This window comes from Monopterus albus, unplaced genomic scaffold, assembly GCF_001952655.1.
Source record: "Monopterus albus unplaced genomic scaffold, M_albus_1.0 scaffold225.1, whole genome shotgun sequence".
In the NCBI taxonomy this organism is placed as follows: Eukaryota; Metazoa; Chordata; class Actinopteri; order Synbranchiformes; family Synbranchidae; genus Monopterus; species Monopterus albus.
In genome coordinates this window covers 528,906-548,475 of record NW_018128105.1, presented here as the reverse complement: position 1 = coordinate 548,475, position 19,570 = coordinate 528,906, and the positions used below count along the sequence as shown (strand labels likewise).

Here is a 19,570-nt window from a genome sequence, read left to right as displayed (position 1 = left end):
AGAGGGGGGGCGGGGGGACGGGGGGGGGGGGGGGGGGGGGGGGGGGGGGGCAGACAGACCAACGATGAGGTGGGAGTGTGTGGGATGTGAACGGCATGCATGCAGCAGCTGTATGAATACCAGTTTTGATCAGGGTTATTTACAGTAAATGCTACAAACTCAGCGGCACACAGGGTCATGTAGAACCAGCACGTCAACCTTCTTAATTGTTCTGTGTGAATGCTCCTGTTTGAGTAAAGTTGATGAAGAAGGGAATTTGTGTAACGTGCTGTATGACAGCACGTCTGTGAGCTTTCACCACCGCTCGGTGGGATATAAAACAAAGTATTCCTCCACAGACACTAAGTAGGTTTACGATCCACTGTAATCATGTTACTGTGAGTAAACAGATTAAGGGGAAATGGATGCAAGGATGTGTGGTTGTCAACAGGAAACAATGGCATAAAATAAGAGAAGGGAAACACGAGGGGGCTTTACTGGTATTTATTTTTAGTTTAAAGCAGCACTAATCAGTATTACTCGTACTTTATTCAACAAAAAGAAATGCATTTCTTAACCCTATTGCAACTTTACTTTTATTTTTTGAAACATGTTTTTTATCTGTTCGAGTCCCGGGCCGACCCAGATAATGGATGGATGGATGTTTTCCCTCATTGATGTTTTTGGCGTATTTGCATAATCAGATTAGACAGAAACCAGACTAAAACATTTACAGACCACTCTGAAAGTTCAGTAGCTCTGGTGTGTTCATCAAGTTATGTTGACCCTGATTATGACTTGAATTAGCTTAAGCTGCATGTCAGCACTCTGTTCTAACACTGGCAATAGCTGAAAACCTGAACTGTAAAGAGCTCACATATCAGATGTTGCCTCATCCACAGTCCATGTACAATTGCAGATCATCTCAGTGAAAAGTTTCACATCTCCAGTTCCTGGTCTGGAATCAGTGTTGTGCAGCGTGTTCTCAAGTACTGGCTGAACTGTCTTGGGAACTTGAGTGGCATACAACTTTATAAAATGTGTGGTATTTCCTCTCAACTTGGCTGAAGAATTGTTGCTAAAGTTTTGGATGAGCTTGTCATTGTGTGCCTGGATGTTTCCGTGTTACATCATCTTTAGACTTTCACTCAGTGGTACATGGACACATGCCTCTTAAACTAGAATGCCTTGAAATGGTTTGCCATCTGAAATGTTTCCGTTATCAGTTATTGGCTTTTGCCCTTGAGACATTTCACAACCTGAACTTTCTTTTTGTCCAAATCTGCAGCATGAACTTTATATTAAATCAGTTTTTCAGAGACAGTTCAGTGTCTCTGGACGTGCGTGGGACTGCGCTCACAGAATGATTATTGTTTTTCTCTGCAGCGCTCCTCCAGTGTTCCCTCTCTTCTTTCTCATTTAAAGCTGTTTGCAGCCTCTACTCTGTCCATTGCTTTAACCAGGAGTCGTGTGGGGCAGAAGCTGCTGTTTGCAGCTCTAGCTCAAGGGTCTTTAGGTTTATCTCTCCTTGTGTGCATGCACTTGCTCTCTCTCTCTTCTGTTCTCTTTTTTTAATTCTGTCTTCTCTATAAGGCTTCCCTTGCTCCTCTCTCTGAGAAAACTTGGCTAATAGCTAGCTACCACTAATAACCCTCCTCTCTCTACCTCTCTGTTGCTCTTTTTCTCACTTTGTTATAGTCTTCTTATATATGAGTAATAAGTTTTGTGTGGATTGTGTTGTATGCAGCAACAACAGGAGATAAAACTAAGGGTGTTTCTTTAATTATGTATTTAACATTTTGCCGCTTGCTTTTTTTTTTTTTCCCCGGAAAGGCCTTATCATCTTTGTCCTGTCCGACAATCTGAAACTTCATGTATAGTCTGATTGACGGTCTTTCTTATGACTCTTACTTAAGTTTTATGATATAAAAAAAAAATTTGATTAATAGATTAAATGTAAAATGTCAGAGAGTAGTGCAAAATGCCCAGTTCCCAGATCCAAAGGTGAAGTCTTCACATCATTTGTTTTGTCCAAAAACCTTGGTGTCCTCTGTGTTTAGGTGTTTGAGCTGCTGCACAAAGAGCCTCCATATTGATGTAGTTGGTGTAGCAGGTGAATAAGATTAAGCTCTTGTATTGCTGACAAATCTGTTCCCATGGGATTACAGACAGTGATTCACTTTTATTTCCTGTCAGGCTAAAATAGCCAGTATGGCAGGGATGAGGGGATTAAATTTGCCAGAGCAGAAACTAATGGTTTCAATTAAAGGACCTCCAACCCAACAGTGTAGAGTTTTTAAGAATTACTTATCCATTTTACTTATAAAAATAATCCTTTTTATTGAGCTGTAATCGCCATATACCAAGCCAAAGTGGTCCCCTCTGTTTAAATCTCGCTCTCTCCCTTCTTTTCTTCTTGAAACACTGCTCTCTCCCTGTGGTGAGGTCGGATTAGTTTCCACTCTTTGCCTTTCAACCCTCTCAATATCTCTCACTTTCACTCACTTAGGTTGGCTTCCTAAAGACACAGCACAGGTATGAAATAGTGTTCACCTTACCCGAGGTCCCAGCTTTGGGGAAGGATGTGTGTCCAGCGCCAGTACCCAGTCCACACCTCCGGATCACTGATATCACACCGGCACCTGAGGGTAAGATCATGAGACAACACGGCAAACAAAACTTTAGTAAACACAGCACTGTTTGCATCTACAGTGGTGTGAAAAAGTGTTTGCCCCCTAAACCTAATAACTGGTTGGGCCACCCTTAGCAGCAACAACTGCAATCAAGCGTTTTCGATAACTTGCCATGAGTCTTTTACAGCGCTGTAAAAGACTCATGGCAAGTTATCGAAAACGCTTGATTGCAGTTGTTGCTGCTAAGGGTGGCCCAACCAGTTATTAGGTTTAGGGGGCAAACACTTGTTCACACAGGGCTATATAGTTTTGGATTTTGTTTTCCCTTAATAATAAAAACCTTCATTTAAAAACTGCATGATGTGTTCACTTGTGTTATCTTTGACTAATATATAAATTTGTTTGACGATCTGAAACATTACAGTGTGACAAACATGCAAAAAGATAAGAAATCAGTAAGGGGGCAAACACTTGTTCACACAGGGCTATATAGTTTTGGATTTTGTTTTCCCTTAATAATAAAAACCTTCATTTAAAAACTGCATGATGTGTTCACTTGTGTTATCTTTGACTAATATATAAATTTGTTTGACGATCTGAAACATTACAGTGTGACAAACATGCAAAAAGATAAGAAATCAGTAAGGGGGCAAACACTTGTTCACACAGGGCTATATAGTTTTGGATTTTGTTTTCCCTTAATAATAAAAACCTTCATTTAAAAACTGCATGATGTGTTCACTTGTGTTATCTTTGACTAATATATAAATTTGTTTGACGATCTGAAACATTACAGTGTGACAAACATGCAAAAAGATAAGAAATCAGTAAGGGGGCAAACACTTGTTCACACAGGGCTATATAGTTTTGGATTTTGTTTTCCCTTAATAATAAAAACCTTCATTTAAAAACTGCATGATGTGTTCACTTGTGTTATCTTTGACTAATATATAAATTTGTTTGACGATCTGAAACATTACAGTGTGACAAACATGCAAAAAGATAAGAAATCAGTAAGGGGGCAAACACTTGTTCACACAGGGCTATATAGTTTTGGATTTTGTTTTCCCTTAATAATAAAAACCTTCATTTAAAAACTGCATGATGTGTTCACTTGTGTTATCTTTGACTAATATATAAATTTGTTTGACGATCTGAAACATTACAGTGTGACAAACATGCAAAAAGATAAGAAATCAGTAAGGGGGCAAACACTTGTTCACACAGGGCTATATAGTTTTGGATTTTGTTTTCCCTTAATAATAAAAACCTTCATTTAAAAACTGCATGATGTGTTCACTTGTGTTATCTTTGACTAATATATAAATTTGTTTGACGATCTGAAACATTACAGTGTGACAAACATGCAAAAAGATAAGAAATCAGTAAGGGGGCAAACACTTGTTCACACAGGGCTATATAGTTTTGGATTTTGTTTTCCCTTAATAATAAAAACCTTCATTTAAAAACTGCATGATGTGTTCACTTGTGTTATCTTTGACTAATATATAAATTTGTTTGACGATCTGAAACATTACAGTGTGACAAACATGCAAAAAGATAAGAAATCAGTAAGGGCGCAAACACTTTTTCACACCACTGTAAAATAAGCTTTTGAAATATGAACAACTCGTATTTCCATGTAATTTTCAGAGCAGAAAAATATCCAGGAAAAACAAGAGTCTCGGCCTTATTTTTCTCTTCATAACGCTCTGGCTCCCTGCCTCTGTGCCAGGCCAGAAATGATTGGCTACTGGGCTACAAGGAAACAGTATACTTCAGCAATAATTGTAATAACATAATATGTTTTTATAATGACCTTGAATTTGTCTGACCATGACTAGCTGATTCGGAAAAGTTTGTGAAGCCCTCATCTACTGATATTAACAAGTTAACTGGAGCCAGGAGTTAGCGAACCTGGAGTCCAGTCAATGAAATAACACTGAAATAATTAAATAAGTAATTGGTTTATATTAGTTTCCTTAATCTTTGGCCAGTCACATTATGCCTTATCAGAGGTTATCTCCCTAAGCCGCATACAATGAAACATCCACTCAGTGTCATATAACAAATAAAAAACAGCTTTAGTGTGAGTCTGGTTTTATTGCAGTGAAATATTTTGCAAATAATTCTCAGCGGCATTGATACAGGCTGCGCTGAGTACCAGATGGCTGAGGATTACAGGCGCAGAGTGTTCGGATGGTGTTAGCTCCGCAAATCGTCTCTGAGGAGTCGTAAACACAAAGCTGACATTCATATGCTTTTCTGTGTTTGTCTTGAATTCCTGTCAGTCGGCATTCTGTCATAGGTGGTAAACCCCAAACATCTGGCACTTGCACAGGCTTAAAAAGGTCATTTTGTTAAATTTGTAACAGTAAAGAATGTATGTGAGTGTATATACCGTACTTCCTTCATAAATAAACCAGCTAATTTAGGCTGAAGGTGATCCCCTAATGTCTCTGGCAGTCATGCCCACTACATGCCTGTAACCAAAGCAGGTTACTGACCTTTACTTTCAACCTATTGTCACACCCTTTATATTACACTCTGGTCTGTCTCTGAAGTGTGTGTGTGTGTGTGTGTGTCAGCCTGTCTATATTTGTGACCACTTGCTCCTCTGTCAGCTGTGTTTTTGTATTCATCGCCATGCTGACATTTTGTTCTTTTGTCCTGCCTGATTGTCTCCATGACACCAGCTTGTTATATGTTCAAAACATCGGCACACACAGAGAGACGTTGGTGTGTAGGAAACCCAGTCTCCTGTGTGTTTTTCAGGAGGTCTGAAGGTAATGTGCGAGTACATGGCCCAGCAGGAGGGAGTTCTGTGTGAGGAGGTGCTGCTGCTGAGTGAGACCAATGAGGACGTCTGTGTCAGAGTCAAAGTTCAAGCCAGAGTCATGGGTGAGTTTACTTTATCAGTACAAGTGATAATAATCTTATTTTTCAAATATTGCACCACACTCCAGCCTGTATGTGAGCTGTTGTGGTATTGAGAAACAGGACATCTACAGGTCTTGAACATTCTTAAAAAGCATTGAATTCAGTCCCCTGGATAAGGTTTTGAACATTTTTCTTGCTTGTGTAGATAGTAACATTAGTTATAACAGTTCACAGTTGCTAGGAAATTCATTGGCTCATAAGGGCAGCTGGGGTATGTGAGAGTAGGGCACCCTGCAGATCGTCCAGAGTAGACAGCACTGGGGAGGACGGCCAGGTCACTGTCTCCCTGCTCTCAGCTAAACACAGCATCACACAGCTGTTAACCCCTAATAAACAGGATCCTTCCCCAAAAGGAAGGGGTCACGCAGTGGGTCATGTCTCTCTCGTCAGAGTCAGGAGGCCACTTAGATACATAAAAATAAACCACCCGCTCTATCTATTGCATTTCTACTATTGATAATTGAAATGAGAATTTTATATTGATTTTCCACACTTAATCCATTATGAGGACAAAGACTGACAACAAAATTATTATGAGAATCTATGACAATACAACAATTGTTTGGCCAAAAGTATGAAAAAAAAATCACTTATTTTCCAAAAATGTTTTTAAATTGCTTGCATTGTCTGAACCAGCAGCCCAAAATACACAGATACACAAAATATTTCATTCACAATCACATAAAACAAAGACAAACAGCAGAACTTCACAAATGAGAAGCTGAAAGTAGAGAATCTTTGCCTTTTTTCCCTGACTTAAATGAATGATTATTGATTATCAAAATAGTTAGAGTATTTTAATGTTGGTCAAATAGTCGTTTTAGCACTATTTGATAGTAGTTGGTGTGCTTTAAGTATTTTTCATAGGGATTGAATTATTAAACTTGAATGTCTTTGTGCATTTTAATGTATTTCACCAACATCTTCTTCCACAGCAGATGGATCTTTTTACCCCTTTTAGCTTAACTGCAGCATCAGGGGGTCTCATATTTTGCCTGTTTTGGTTTTAACTGACAGCTAAACCAGAAGGTTGTTCTTACAGGATCTTCACTAGTGCACTGCTGCCCCCTGCTGGTGAATATGTATTTAGCATCAAAACCACACTTGGCACAGCCCTTTAAAAAAGTTTACTCACTTTTTATAATGAAAACACAATGTAAAGTTTTATAAGGAATCACCAGCATATTGTGATTAAACATCTAGAATATCAAAACATTTGTATAGTGTTTTAAAAGATGCTTAGTGAGTGTAAATTATAAAATGTAAAGCTCATTCTGCAGCTGCTCCTACATTGTATGTCTGCTGAACTAAGTGAAACGGGGTTTACATGTATATGCATGTGTACCTGCATAAATATTGTACAGCTTGTGTGTATTTTGGTATGCAGCAGTTTGAGGATGAATGGCAGTTGTGTATTTCAAATCAAATCATTTGTATAGCGCCAGATCACAACAAAAGTCATCTCAGGACACTTTACAAAGTAAGGTCTAGACCTTACTGTTATCCACTATATCCTGTTATTTGTCAATGTTTACTCACAAGGTGTGGCCTTGGCACCTGTTTGTGTGCAACTGAGGAATGGATGTCGCCCACTCCATTCATACTACAGACCTTAATGCTCATTTCCAGTCCTTTTTGTCAGAGCTGATATTTTTCTGTTTGTGGTTCACATTCATGTTTGTAAGTGACGTGTTCAGCTCTGTTCTGTCAAGACAAGCACAGATTCAGGTGAATGTGTGCCACATGCACACAAGAATAGCAACAATGTCTTTTGTACAGCAGGTTTCCTCTCCACTTGCTCGGGTCTAACGGAAGCTTCTGCATAAATGTCCAACAGATGTGAAATGTCCTTGTCTCTCTGCTGACCCCTGTCACAGCTGTTGGTCTCCTCCATGGTTATTTTTACTTGTGTGTGTGTGTGTGTGAAACGTGATACTGAATGATGATGGTGATATGCGCATTTGCAGCGGAGTGAGTTACTGAAAAAGACAACGTCCATTCTGATCTGACCGTTCACATGGTCAGAGGTCGGATATGAATCAGATCTAGTACCACATAGGCAAGTGGCCCCAATCTGATATGAAACTAGTCCGATTTGGTTGATCACAGATCAGATCTGAGTCACTTGGAGGAAAAAAGATTTGATTTGAGTCACTTCATCTTCTGCCTCATGCTCTGCCATTACCTCTAGCTGTGCCAGTGATGTTAGAGTAGTAACTGACTTGGTTTGTTACATGCATGGCTATTCCTGTCCCTCTAAAAATGAAAAAGAGTAGTTTACATTGTCCTGGAGTTGAACCCAAGCCTTGCATGTGGTAGGCAAGAATTCTACCATTGAATTAATAAAGTGTAATAGAGCCCACTCAACTATTTCAAATTGGAAGTTTAACAGGAAGTTTAACAAAATTTGTTGTGTTGCTAGTATACACCACGAGAAGTGCCTGTTGGATGGTCAAAGATGTAAATGGCATTTTCATTATTCATTGAAATAGGCTATAGTAACATTTAAATGACATCTAATACATTTATTTATCCATGCTGATAAGTCATTCCTAATAATTATACTTTTTTTGATAAAGAAAGTACTTAGCTATGCATGGTCAGTTACTCTGCTTCTTATCCTAGATAGTAGGTGGGGGAAAGTTTGTTGCATTGGTTGGAATTCAAACCCAGTTCCATCACATAGGTGGGAGTTCTATAGTTCCTTACAACTGACGAGTACGATAGTGTGGGACTAATGAGTTTATTTGCCATGTTGGCGCCTTCAGAAATAAAATGTCTTTATAGATAACAATGGCTGCAGTTAAAGAAGGCAGAGTCGACTGAGAGGACATGCGGTCCATTTAAATACGGAGATTACGGGTTTTCAGTCCTCATTACTTAAAGCATTCACAAAGGGAAAAAAAAAAAGCGTATTTTGCATTGGCCGGGAATCGAACCCGGGCCTCCCGCGTGGCAGGCGAGAATTCTACCACTGAACCACCAATGCATTTATACAGGTTATGTTTTTGGGCTCAGGTTAAGAATTAGCGGGTCGTTCCGGTGGTGGGTACTGGTGCTATAGGTACTAGGATACAGAAAACACTTAGATGTACGGGCATTGTTGTTTCCCCTCCTCGCCCGATGTGGTGGGTGGGGAAAAGGTGCTTCACATTAGTTGGGAATCAAACCCGGGCCTCTTATGTGCCTTTTTAAGAAGGGATGGTAATTTGAGCGATTATCGTTTTAGACAGAAATGTAGTCTGGACCTGGTTTTAGGTTTGAAGGGTGTTTAACGGACCTCTCAGTTCAGAGAAAATGATTTCTCTACGTCTCTCTCTCTCTCTCTCTCTCTGCCTCTTGTCTAGATCGTCACCATGGGACACCCATGCTGCTGGAGGGAGTTCGCTGTATCGGGGTGGAGCTGGAGTACGATTCTGAACAGAGTGACTGGCAAGGATATGACTAAATCTCAAGCTCCTCGTTTCACATTACACACAGATATACACTATACCAACACACACATACCTGCCTTCAGAAATGCACACCTACCAAAATACACATCTTCACAAATAGAAAAAGAAACAAAATCCTCCACGACTGACCACTAGTGTACACATCCACATATATGATTTAGGGCCATGTGCAGCACCTCGTGCACCAGTGTGGTCCATCCTAAGTTTTGAGAACATTTACATACAAAAACATTCCTCTGCTGTATCATCCACCACAACATTGATGGCATCAGAACAGACATTTCGTCACTTTGTTGCTTTATTTCTGCGGCGACTCCGCTCTACTGTTGTTCACTGTGGGCTGTTCTTTGTGTTTTCCTCACTCAACCTCTAGAGGGCAGCAGTGCGCTTTAAATCAGTGTAGCCTCACGTCCACTGGCTCTGCTCCAGTTCACTGTTTCCTGATGTGCTGTACCAGGAGTAAACATGTAAACGTGAGTAAAATCAGTAATTAAACAAATCGTGAAACCGACTCCACAGAAAAGGAATGAATCTGCACAATTCAGGAAATAGATTGATGAGCCTGTAACGTGTCTGTTTAACCACAAGGGTGCAGACAACTGGAATGCTCCTTCAGTCTGAAGGCTTTAGTTTGTTTTGTTTTGTTTTTTCTGAAAAAGCTGTGCTGCACTCTAATGTATTCCCAACTTTGGCATTTTTAAACAGTCCTATAATTAAAGTCAGTGAGGTTCTTTGCATTTTGAGGCTTGTAATCAATATTTTTGTTGTACTTTGCTTCAGCCTGCTCTGACTACATCTGCTTAGGTTGTATGTATTTTCCAGATCCAAAAGAATGAGTGTAAACATGTGACAGTATCTTCTGCAGCTACACTAATGGAGAGGGCTATTATATATTTTATTATTATATTATACTATGTTATTAGCAGTAATACCTCAAACAACACATGCTCCAGCTACGTGACATTAATCTGTGGAGCTTTTTCAGAGATGGATTTTTCCTGGGTAATGTGTGAAAAACAGTATGAGGCATTTTCTCTTTGATAATGAGGAACATGAACTAGACTCCGAGGTCTACTGTTGATGGTTTAAATCACTGTATCATGGCACAAAATGTCATTGCTGTCATTTATGACACGTTTCTGTGGTTCCAGCTTTGCCTTTCTCTGTTTTGTATAATTGCAAATTTAATCTTTTTGGCTTTTAGACTGTTGGTCAGAGAAAACATGGCATTTGAATGCATCACCTTGGGCTCTGGGGAAATGTAGAGCAACATTTTTCTGTTGTTTGCTGTTTGATAGACTAACCTCAAATCCATTAATCAAGAAAATTATTTGATCAATTAAAATAATCCGTAAGTGTTTTTGGTGGATTTTTCCTTTAGGACAGTTGCTGCAGCCAGTCCACCAGGGTTCACCAGGATTTTATTTCTTTTGTTTAATTTCATGAAGCCTTCAGATACACACATCCAACATAAGTGCCTTCCATTGTATCACTCTGTTTCTCACTTGAGCCTGAAATAAACTGTACATCCCATCACATAGTGTTTCTACCAGACACACATGGACCAGGTTGGAGCAGCAGGAAGGTGAAACGAGTACTGGGATGAGGGGAAATAAAAATAATAAAAAAAGTCTGGTTTCAGAAAAGTGCTGCCATTACAATCCAGTGTAACAGCCTCCTCTTTGTTGTCTTTCCTATGTTTAATCCTGCTTCTTTCACCTGCTTTCTTCAAGCAGGTGTTTCTGACGCTCAGTCCCGTCGCTCTGGTCACAGCACGAGTGCAGGTCAGACAGAGCTGACAGGTGTGATTGCTAGTAAATGATTGACATTGCCTGTCAGCTCTGCTGATTTACATTTGTGCTTAAAGAGTAAGTGCCATCTCTTTAAAATAAAAAAAAAATCCTAAAATTACTTTTGTGTTAGTCAGTTTTTGTTTGGGTTTTGTTCTCTTGTACCTTATTTGATGCATTCAGCCTTAAACAAAATGTGTGTTCTTCTCTATGTTGAAGCACAAGCTGTTGGTGTAGTACAGATTAAATAGATTTGATGTTTGCTTACACATAATAGGTGAAAGTCTGGTTTGTTCCCTCTTAGTAAAAAAAACTAAAGTGCTCAGTAAGTTACTGTTTGAAGAGTGTAGCTGTTAATTTGTCCATATCTGCTCCCTGTGTGCGTGATTTGTATTTTTTAATGTCAGTAATGAATAAAAAGGTGTGTGTGTGTGTGTGCTTGAGTTTCTGTTCTCTTTGCAGCTTCCAGGTTCACTGCAGTAGCATGTGGTGGCTGTCTGCACTACTACAACGGTTTGCTCTTAGTTAAAAGGACCGTGACTTATGAACATCCCGCAAAACTTGTATTCCCCAAAATTTCACTTCTGTCACAGCCCTTTTTTTCATGTAATCCAGAAACATTTGGAGACATGGGTTTTCCTTGAAAATAGTACATCTACTTTTCAGATGAATGTGAATGTCTTCATCTGGTCTGTGTTTATCTTCTGCAGCACAGTTTCACCACAGTGACATGAAGCCTGTGCTGTTTAAAGGCCTGAAAAGTGACCAGCTTAGTGGAAACACTGTGTATTGCACACAAATGGTGAGTGTCTGAACTTTCCTAAGACCAAAATCAGCCCTAGAGGTGACAGAATATAACGCTTTTTAATTTTAAAAGTAACTTGCTAACGGTTTTTTTTAGGCATTTTACAGAAATATGTACAATGTTGGTCCAATAACCCACTGTAATTTAGAAATATTTCATTTTTAGTATAGGTCTATTTATAATATACATTTATCTTAAAGGATAATGCTTGCACTTAGCAGTTGCGATCATTTTATGACAAATATCTAAACCCAGGCTGTTTTCAAGGTGATAAATAATAAATGTTAAGGCGTCCAATCACAGTTTATTACAGAACCGTAATTAAAGTGAGATGTTTGGTGACATCGGCATCTGAAACAGATCCAACAACAAACCTTCACTCGCATTTGGATTTGAGTAAAGATAAATCATTGTTAAATCATTTCACCACCAAGTCCAGTTCATAAAAATAACTAAAACACACGAGTTTGTGTTCGTGATAAAGATGAAGAAAAACTTCACATCTTAATTTAAAACTTTATTTTCAGATAAAAACGACTGCAGCGATTTAGGAGAGAATGTATGTTGGACTCTGCCTCTTTATTTCTTATTGGCTGATTTCTAGCCATTATATAATAAATTTTAAATAACCATTACAGGTGAAAATGTTATAAACTCCTCATTAAAGGCTGCGAACACACCCGTGCGTCCACATCCCTAACATTCTGGAAAAGGTCTTGACATTAGAAATGATTATCTGACCGGTTGTTTGGATGAGGGTTGGACATATAAGTCCCACTATAGGGTCCAGAAACACAAATTAGAAGTGTGAAGACCAGGGGGGATCCTGCACACGGGCCGCGGAGGGATCCGTTTAGTAAGAAAATAGGGCCAAACACTTTTAATTTCGTCTCTATCGTTCGTTTGTGACTCTTGATGAGGTTAAGTCCGGATGTGCATAAAGTTTATTTTAGTTTTTACACGAAATAGTTTAAACACAAATTACATTATGATTTCTATGGAGGTTTACAATAGTTTATCCTAAACTATTCTTAAACAATTGGCCATAATCTACAGACGTTTATTGCTAAAATATGTTGTGTCATTTTGTCGTGTGGCCCAATTTATTCGTGTCGTTATAGATTATATGTGGTTACATCCATTTCAAACTGTACAGTTAAATTTCTTTATTAGCATTTTGTTAATTGACAAAGTTTGTGTTTTGGCATCTTTAATTAAATACAAATTCACATTCCTAACAGATTAAATAAGTTTATTATAGTCACATGTGAGTGCACCTAAAAACAAGCCGATGTTGTTAGTAGCTCCTAAGAATTTAGCTTCATCATTCAATTTTCTACTAATAACAGTTAATATATTTCTAAAAAAGACCTGAATTTCGTTCAGTTCTTTTTGCTGGTTATAGGCCAACGAAGTTATAAACTCTTTTTCTGTCAGTACTAGTGTGAATAAACCGCCTGGACAAAACAAAAACGTTGGATGCAACCTTCTGTGTGTGTAGGGGCAGAACAAACATACCAAAAGTGAAGTGTATTAATTCCCCCCTAAAGATTCCAGCACTTGCATCAGATTGACTTCAGATGGTTTCATGTTATCATAAAGCCGAGGCCATAATGTGGTTTCTAGTGAAAACGGTGTGGCTCCTCCTCCGCCACGTTTTCTTTCTAACTTTTTCCAAAGTTTTATTTCAACAAAGCTCTACAGACGTACATGTGGACTCATTTGGCACCTCGGTATCCCCTAAAAACCCTCGGCATGTCCGCGCCCAGTGTAACCAGCAGCTACGGCTTTCATACTGGTAGCGAAGTGTTTGTACCAGCTTCTTTGGAAGAATCAGAAACCTGCTAAATGCTTGTGTGAGACACTAGTGTTCATACAGCCTGTTATACAGACATGGGAAACCATTTGTTCTGAAATGTCGTCTGCAAAAGCTTTTAAAGCACCTGAAGTGAAAATGACTGACTCGGGGTTGTTTTCCATTCCTGCGCAGATTTGTCATCTTGTGTGGGACGTGTGAACTCGCCGTGGCCCGGTGCCCTCCCTCTGACCTGTGGGATTACAGTAATCTCTGCTGATTGATCTGATTGATCAGATTCATCTCCACGAGGCAGTCCAGGCCGTGCGGGGGACGGTGCATGGTGCTCACACACGTCTTATTGCTCTTTTTTGGCTTGTGGACATTCATTTATACACACAGATCGTATACATGGGCTTTCACTGAGGCTATAGGCATCCCATCATCAAACAGGAGGTACATGCTCCTTTATCTGTAGTAAATTAGCGTAATTAACATTTTCCACTCCTCCTCCAAGCTGAAATCATCACAGGAATGAGTGTAAAACTTTCTGGGACCATGTGAATGAAGCTATTTTAGGACAGGAAGGTCAAAACCTTTTATTAAACTAGATCTACTGTGTTAGGTAATGATTAAAACGTGCAATAGGAAAATACACAAATAATCTGTGATAAATGTGGAAAGAAAATAAAATGTAATTGTGGTTTTTATAGATGTATTTTTCCATTAACGGTCCATAACACTGACCGAAATGTTCAGTGATATGTTTAATGCAAGTCCCTTTTGCCTGTGGACTTGCCAATGAACTATCTGCAGTACAACTATTCGGGTCCTTTACTTGAGTGAAAGTAGCAGGAAGTTTAAAAATTTTGAGGAATATGGAGAGCAAAATGAAGTATGAAAGGTCAAAGTATGCTCTTCCATTCCATCATTTAATGCACATTTGGTATTTTTGGGGTCATGTATCAGTTTTAGTGTGGTTTCAAACGGAATGTGTGATTTTTTGTTGTTTTATTTATGGTGTTATTTTACATTTCATGCCTTTTGTTTACGTTTAACAACTGTTAATATAGATGAGCTAGGTGACAACCGGTCAGTGGAAACTAAATGGACTCTGAACAATAAACACCAGATGTACAGATGCTCAAGTACAAGTAGGCCTACCGTTAGCAACTAAATCTATCAAAGTACTGACAGGCAAAAACAAGTTTATTAGATATCTATCTATCTGTGGAGAAACATCCTTGATTGCAGTACATTTGTACATTTGGCCGAAAATGTTCTTACTTGTTAAATTACAATAATCACAGAATGATGAATGCACCTAAGGAGTGAAATCAAAATCCGCGCAGTTTTCAGAAGAGTTAAACGCAGTAAAAATCTGCTTTTGCAGGATTTTAGCTGTGCGTCGGTAAAGACAGCGCGACTGAATGGAGACAGAGGAATAAGGAAATGTGTGTGTGCGTGCGTGTGTGTGTGTGTGTGTGTTCGTGGTAGCACAGCAGCAGCAATCAGTCCCCTCTTGTCTCGCTGCTGAGTGCAGCGCCTGATTGACAGTTTCTATTCATCCTCTGTGAGATTAGGCCAGCTGAAAGGAGTAACGACCCATGGCTGTGTGCAGTAATTACGGCCTTGTATAAGATAAATAAGAAAAAACACACACACACACACACGCAGCAAAACTATAATTATATAATCCCGCTCAAAATGACTTCTTTTCTTTCCCCTGCAGTGTTTTCAAAGACGTTTCACCTGTAGAGGGGAAATTCCACCCAGTGTTTCAGTCATTCCTGCAACTGAAATTATCTCACAATCACAACAAACTACGGGCTGCACCATCAACACGAAGCTGGCAGAAGATTGGTGCTGCGTAAAGATGGCTCCGCGTACACACAGTAAATCACTGCAAATGAGACGTTTTATCTGCAATATGAAGCAAATAGTAGCATCACTTTATGCTCTTTTTGTTGTATCATGTAGTATGTGTTGTGTAGAAAGGGCCCCTACTTCATAAAACCAGACGGTGTGTGCGTTGTTGGTGTTGGGGGGTGGGGGGGGGGGGGGGGTGGACCAAATAACGAACACCTGTTAAATCTCCTAACTTTTGTTGAGATTTTTGACTCAGGTTTTCAATTAGGCTTTAGTTTGTGGTGTTGCTGTTATCGTTGTTATTATATATTGAGATGTGCTGCTGTTGATTTATCCACCCTCTGCGTTTGCACGGGTTTCGCTATAATGTGCTTTATTCTGAAAAGCCAGCACCGTGTCTCAAACCCAAATGATTAGTTTGTGCTATTTGAATCTCCCCATTTTGTGGACAGTGTGTACCATAATTAATTTTCAGGCTCTGAGCTTCTGAAAACAGTATTTTTTAGGGACATCATAAACTCACAATTGGATTAAGAAACCAGAATTTTAGGTTTCACGCCTTTTTTTTTAATGGCAAATCTCCCTTTTGGTAAATAATAGATTTATTTTTGTAGCCCACAGGCACAAATTTGTGTCATCAGGATTCACAACTCACAGGAGACATCCTCGTCCTCACACCCTTGATTTGGACATGAAAGATTAGGATTTGGGGTTCACATGCGTTTTGATGGAGAATACATTTAGAGGAACATATTTTTAAACATTTGCAGCCATTGTGTAAATGTGACACTAGGAACCTTCATCACATCAGACTTACCAATATTTGATAAAAAATGTTTTGTGTATATTTTTAGAAGTTCTGTTTTTATATTGAGAATTTTAAAGGCCAGTAATCGGGTTTATTTATATATTCTGAATGAAATGTAGGGTTGATCTTTCTGGATTAGAAGTAGCAGCTGTGTGCCGTAAAACTATAAAATGTGACAGTGTCACGGGGCTGTGGAGGAACTCGGGCAGCTCTGTCTTCGGCTGTTTCCAAAGCGGCATAGCGCGCACAGCCATCGTCTCATGTCTCCGTGCCTGATCCCGGTCTACGGCGCCGCTCATCCTTTTTGTCAAAACGTGCCCTGTCAGCGGGCCAATCAGCGAAGACCCTGCGTGGACAGGAAATGACGCAAGGGTTCCTGTCTCTGTAAGGCGTACCGTGTCACCACAAATATTACCCACATAGCAGCGTCTCTCCTCTGATAGTGCAGGCAGGGTGTATCAGCCGCCCCGCGCAGACGTGATGTTTCAGCTGTAAAACAAATGATAAAAACTGAAAAGAGTGCGTGAGACTTTGCTTGTCACTGTCCCTTTCCCCGCCCCCCCCCCCCCCCCCCAAAAGCTTTCAACACAGACATCTTTTCTCGTGCCCTCTCCAAAAGCAGAGGACCATGTGGCCATCTCACCACCACCAACATGCAGTCAAGGATGCGCAGAAACAGTCGATGTGACCGGGGGTGAAGTGCAGGCTGGCGCTTTGGACACACGGGAAAAACTTTCCTCCCTGGCCTGCGCACGGTGAACTGTGACCGCTGTTGGGTGGGTTGTTTTTACGCCCCCTCTCACTTTGTTTCTACGCGGGTGAGCAGTGTGTGTGTGTTTGTGGCACCTCCCCGCTCCTCCATAGATCCAGTTGTACCCTGTACCTTCCAGGCTGCACCATGCATATCTGCTGCACGTTCTGGCTACTATAGTTAGAGCAGGAGCCCGAGGTTCTTCCCCCGCCGGCTCCCTTGTGCCTTGGTTTGGACTTCGGACAGTGCATCATGCCGCCACACCTGAAGCGCATCTCGGTCTGGTTGCTGGACCGCACGGTTCTTTTGTAACTGGATCTACTTTGCTTGGAGGGAGAGAAGGGCATGCTCCCCTCGTCTCTGGAGAACACGTGTAAAGAGGAAAAGAAATTCGAAAGAGAAAGCTGAGCAGCAGCGACATAAGGAGAGAGAGATCATCTTCGGGGTTGTAACCTGTAGATGTTTGATCAGGCCACGACTATGGGCGATGGTAACCATCGCTGTGGACCCAAACCGTTGTGTCTGGACCGGATGGAGACGAAGTGCCGCGCCGAGATAGGCAGCCGGTCCCCGGTCCCGAGCTCCACCGACACACCAGGGACATCAGCGTCCACACCAACGTCCTCCAGTGAAGACGGACACGACAAACTTTTGGGAGTGGACCCTGACTACTGTCGGAGGATATTAGTGAGGGGTGAGTGGACAAAAAGCTAAACCAAACGCGATTCATTCTGCGCGTAAAACTCACTTTCAGAGTCAGCCAGAGTTTAGAGAAGGTTATCTTAAAATCATATCCACAATTATCCCAATTAGAGACCGTCCAGCAACAACTGTCCTAATCATAGGCTTCACTTCAGACTGTTTTAACAGATACAACGAGAACAGACATAACTATATTAAAACTGTGACAATATTTATGTAAGGAAAAAAAGGGGGCGACGCTGAATTTGTTTAATTTGCGCTTTCCCCATGAAAAATGTAAAAAAACATTGTGAAATATTAACTGATAGAAGACAGATATTAGGCTATATAAATGCAAACGTGTCTTAGACTGACGGTGTCAAACACACAGCAGCTCTGGCACAGTGTGGATTTCAAAAGGCCTCTGTTGTGCTGACGATACTTTTGTGGTGCCCAAGTCACTGTCACCAGACCACACCTATAAATGATTTATTAAAAGAAAATACAAGATAAAATCAAATTACTCATAAAATGATTGTTTGGCACATCTTTGCTCACGCGAAAATATAGAAAAGATGTATTTGTATGAGCATTTCTCTGAAATCATCACGCATGTAAGTTTAAAATCAGACTTGGAAACAAAGGGAAATGCTGTAAAGCACTGTTCAGCACAGTCAAGTGAAATTCACCCATCAAGGCTGATGTGTTGCTGTTATTAACAAAAGAGCTGATTGAAAACACATCTTAGTGAAATTGCTGTGTGTGTTCCTGTCAGTGCTGATTGCCTTTGTGTGCCAACGTTATGTTAATGAGCACCAGAATAATATTTAATTCAGTACAGTCCACGCCCTCGTGCAGGAGGCCGGTAGTCTGTGAATGAAGAAGGCTTTTTAAAAATACAAAAACTATAGGATACAATCTCTGCAGTAAGCAAACACTCTTAGAATAAAATGAATAGCATCTTTTCATTTGAGTTTATTTAAAATTCTTATGCTGTTGACAACATTTTTAATGTCTAAAGGGCCTAAAACAGTTTATTTACTTTATGTGTGCAGGTTAAATTGTGAAAAATCAAACGCTACTGTAAATGTGTTTTATACATGTGGAAGCACTGGGTCACATGAATATAAAGAAAACGTGCGCATCTGTCGAGACCTTCAGGTTATTTTAGGTCAACCTTATGTGAGTACAAACATGTTTTAAACCAAAGCGAGGAAAGAAAATTAGCGTATAGAATATTGTTTTCTAATTATAAAATATCTTGAGCTCAGTTATTTTGCAGTTTCCTGAATGCAATAGAGTTTACTAATACTTTTCACGAGGGAAATGGCAGCAGCTTCCATTCAGAAGTCCATAAAGAAAAGTGATGTTATTAAATTGCAGCTGGTATTTTTGCGCAGGATTGCTGCAGTGGTGTGTTGACTGTCTGCTGCAGTGGTGTGTTGAATGTATGCAGCCCACAGTCAATATATCGGCCCATCAATTGGCGGTTATAGCCCAGTGCTGTTGATATGATGGTTGCTGACAGGTTATCTTTACCTTTTATTGAACTTTTAGACACCAAAACCAGAGGCAGCTCATTCAGCTGCAGGATAGTAACAGTAATATGGCGACTAAACAAAACTACAGGAAGAAATACAGACAGGGCTGCTTATGCTAAATATAATTTTAACCAAGCCACCTGCTTCTTCAGAGTGTCTACCAGCTTGTTGTCTGTAACTGGAGCAACTGCGGGAATATGAAGAAAATTATTAGAGCTAATTGGACTAGAGTCATCTGTCAGACTTTAGTGTGATCGATACATTGTTTATCATTATTCTACACCCTCCCAATACACAAAATTAAAAGCATCTGGTTTTTATGTCAGGTGCGACAAGCAAATATTTTCTGTACGACTGACTTACTGTGCTGCATCAATCGTGGAGGAGTGGTCCTGTAGAAGGACAGAGATGTGAGATATTGTTTAGTTTGTACTGAGCGTAAAACCGCCAGCCTGCGGTGTCGGGATTGGGTTTTGAGGTCGAGTCTGGATGCTCGTGTTTTCCACCGAGAGGCCGGGGTCAC

General features: G+C 40.1%; 2 protein-coding genes and 1 non-coding gene across 6 annotated transcripts in view; 2 read left to right on the top strand and 1 right to left on the bottom strand.

Annotated features, from left to right (window-relative positions):
• Positions 1–11,246, top strand: part of adisspb (adipose secreted signaling protein b) — a 21,111-nt gene extending 9,865 nt beyond the window's left edge. For all 4 annotated transcript variants that reach the window (XM_020619707.1, XM_020619709.1, XM_020619711.1 and 1 more), the window contains exons 4-6: positions 2,489–2,627; positions 5,388–5,513; positions 8,900–11,246. In XM_020619707.1, coding sequence (XP_020475363.1) covers positions 2,489–2,627; positions 5,388–5,513; positions 8,900–9,000 — 366 coding nt within the window. In that variant the 3' untranslated portion in view covers positions 9,001–11,246. The remainder of the gene's footprint in view (positions 1–2,488; positions 2,628–5,387; positions 5,514–8,899) is intronic.
• trnag-gcc (transfer RNA glycine (anticodon GCC)) lies at positions 8,471–8,541 on the bottom strand. Its single transcript has one exon. It is a non-coding gene; the product is annotated as a tRNA-Gly (tRNA).
• A 5,382-nt stretch (positions 11,247–16,628) lies between the features above and the next one.
• Positions 16,629–19,570, top strand: part of vax2 (ventral anterior homeobox 2) — a 16,053-nt gene continuing 13,111 nt past the window's right edge. The window contains exon 1 of the mRNA XM_020619732.1: positions 16,629–17,519. Coding sequence (XP_020475388.1) covers positions 17,285–17,519 — 235 coding nt within the window. The 5' untranslated portion in view covers positions 16,629–17,284. The remainder of the gene's footprint in view (positions 17,520–19,570) is intronic.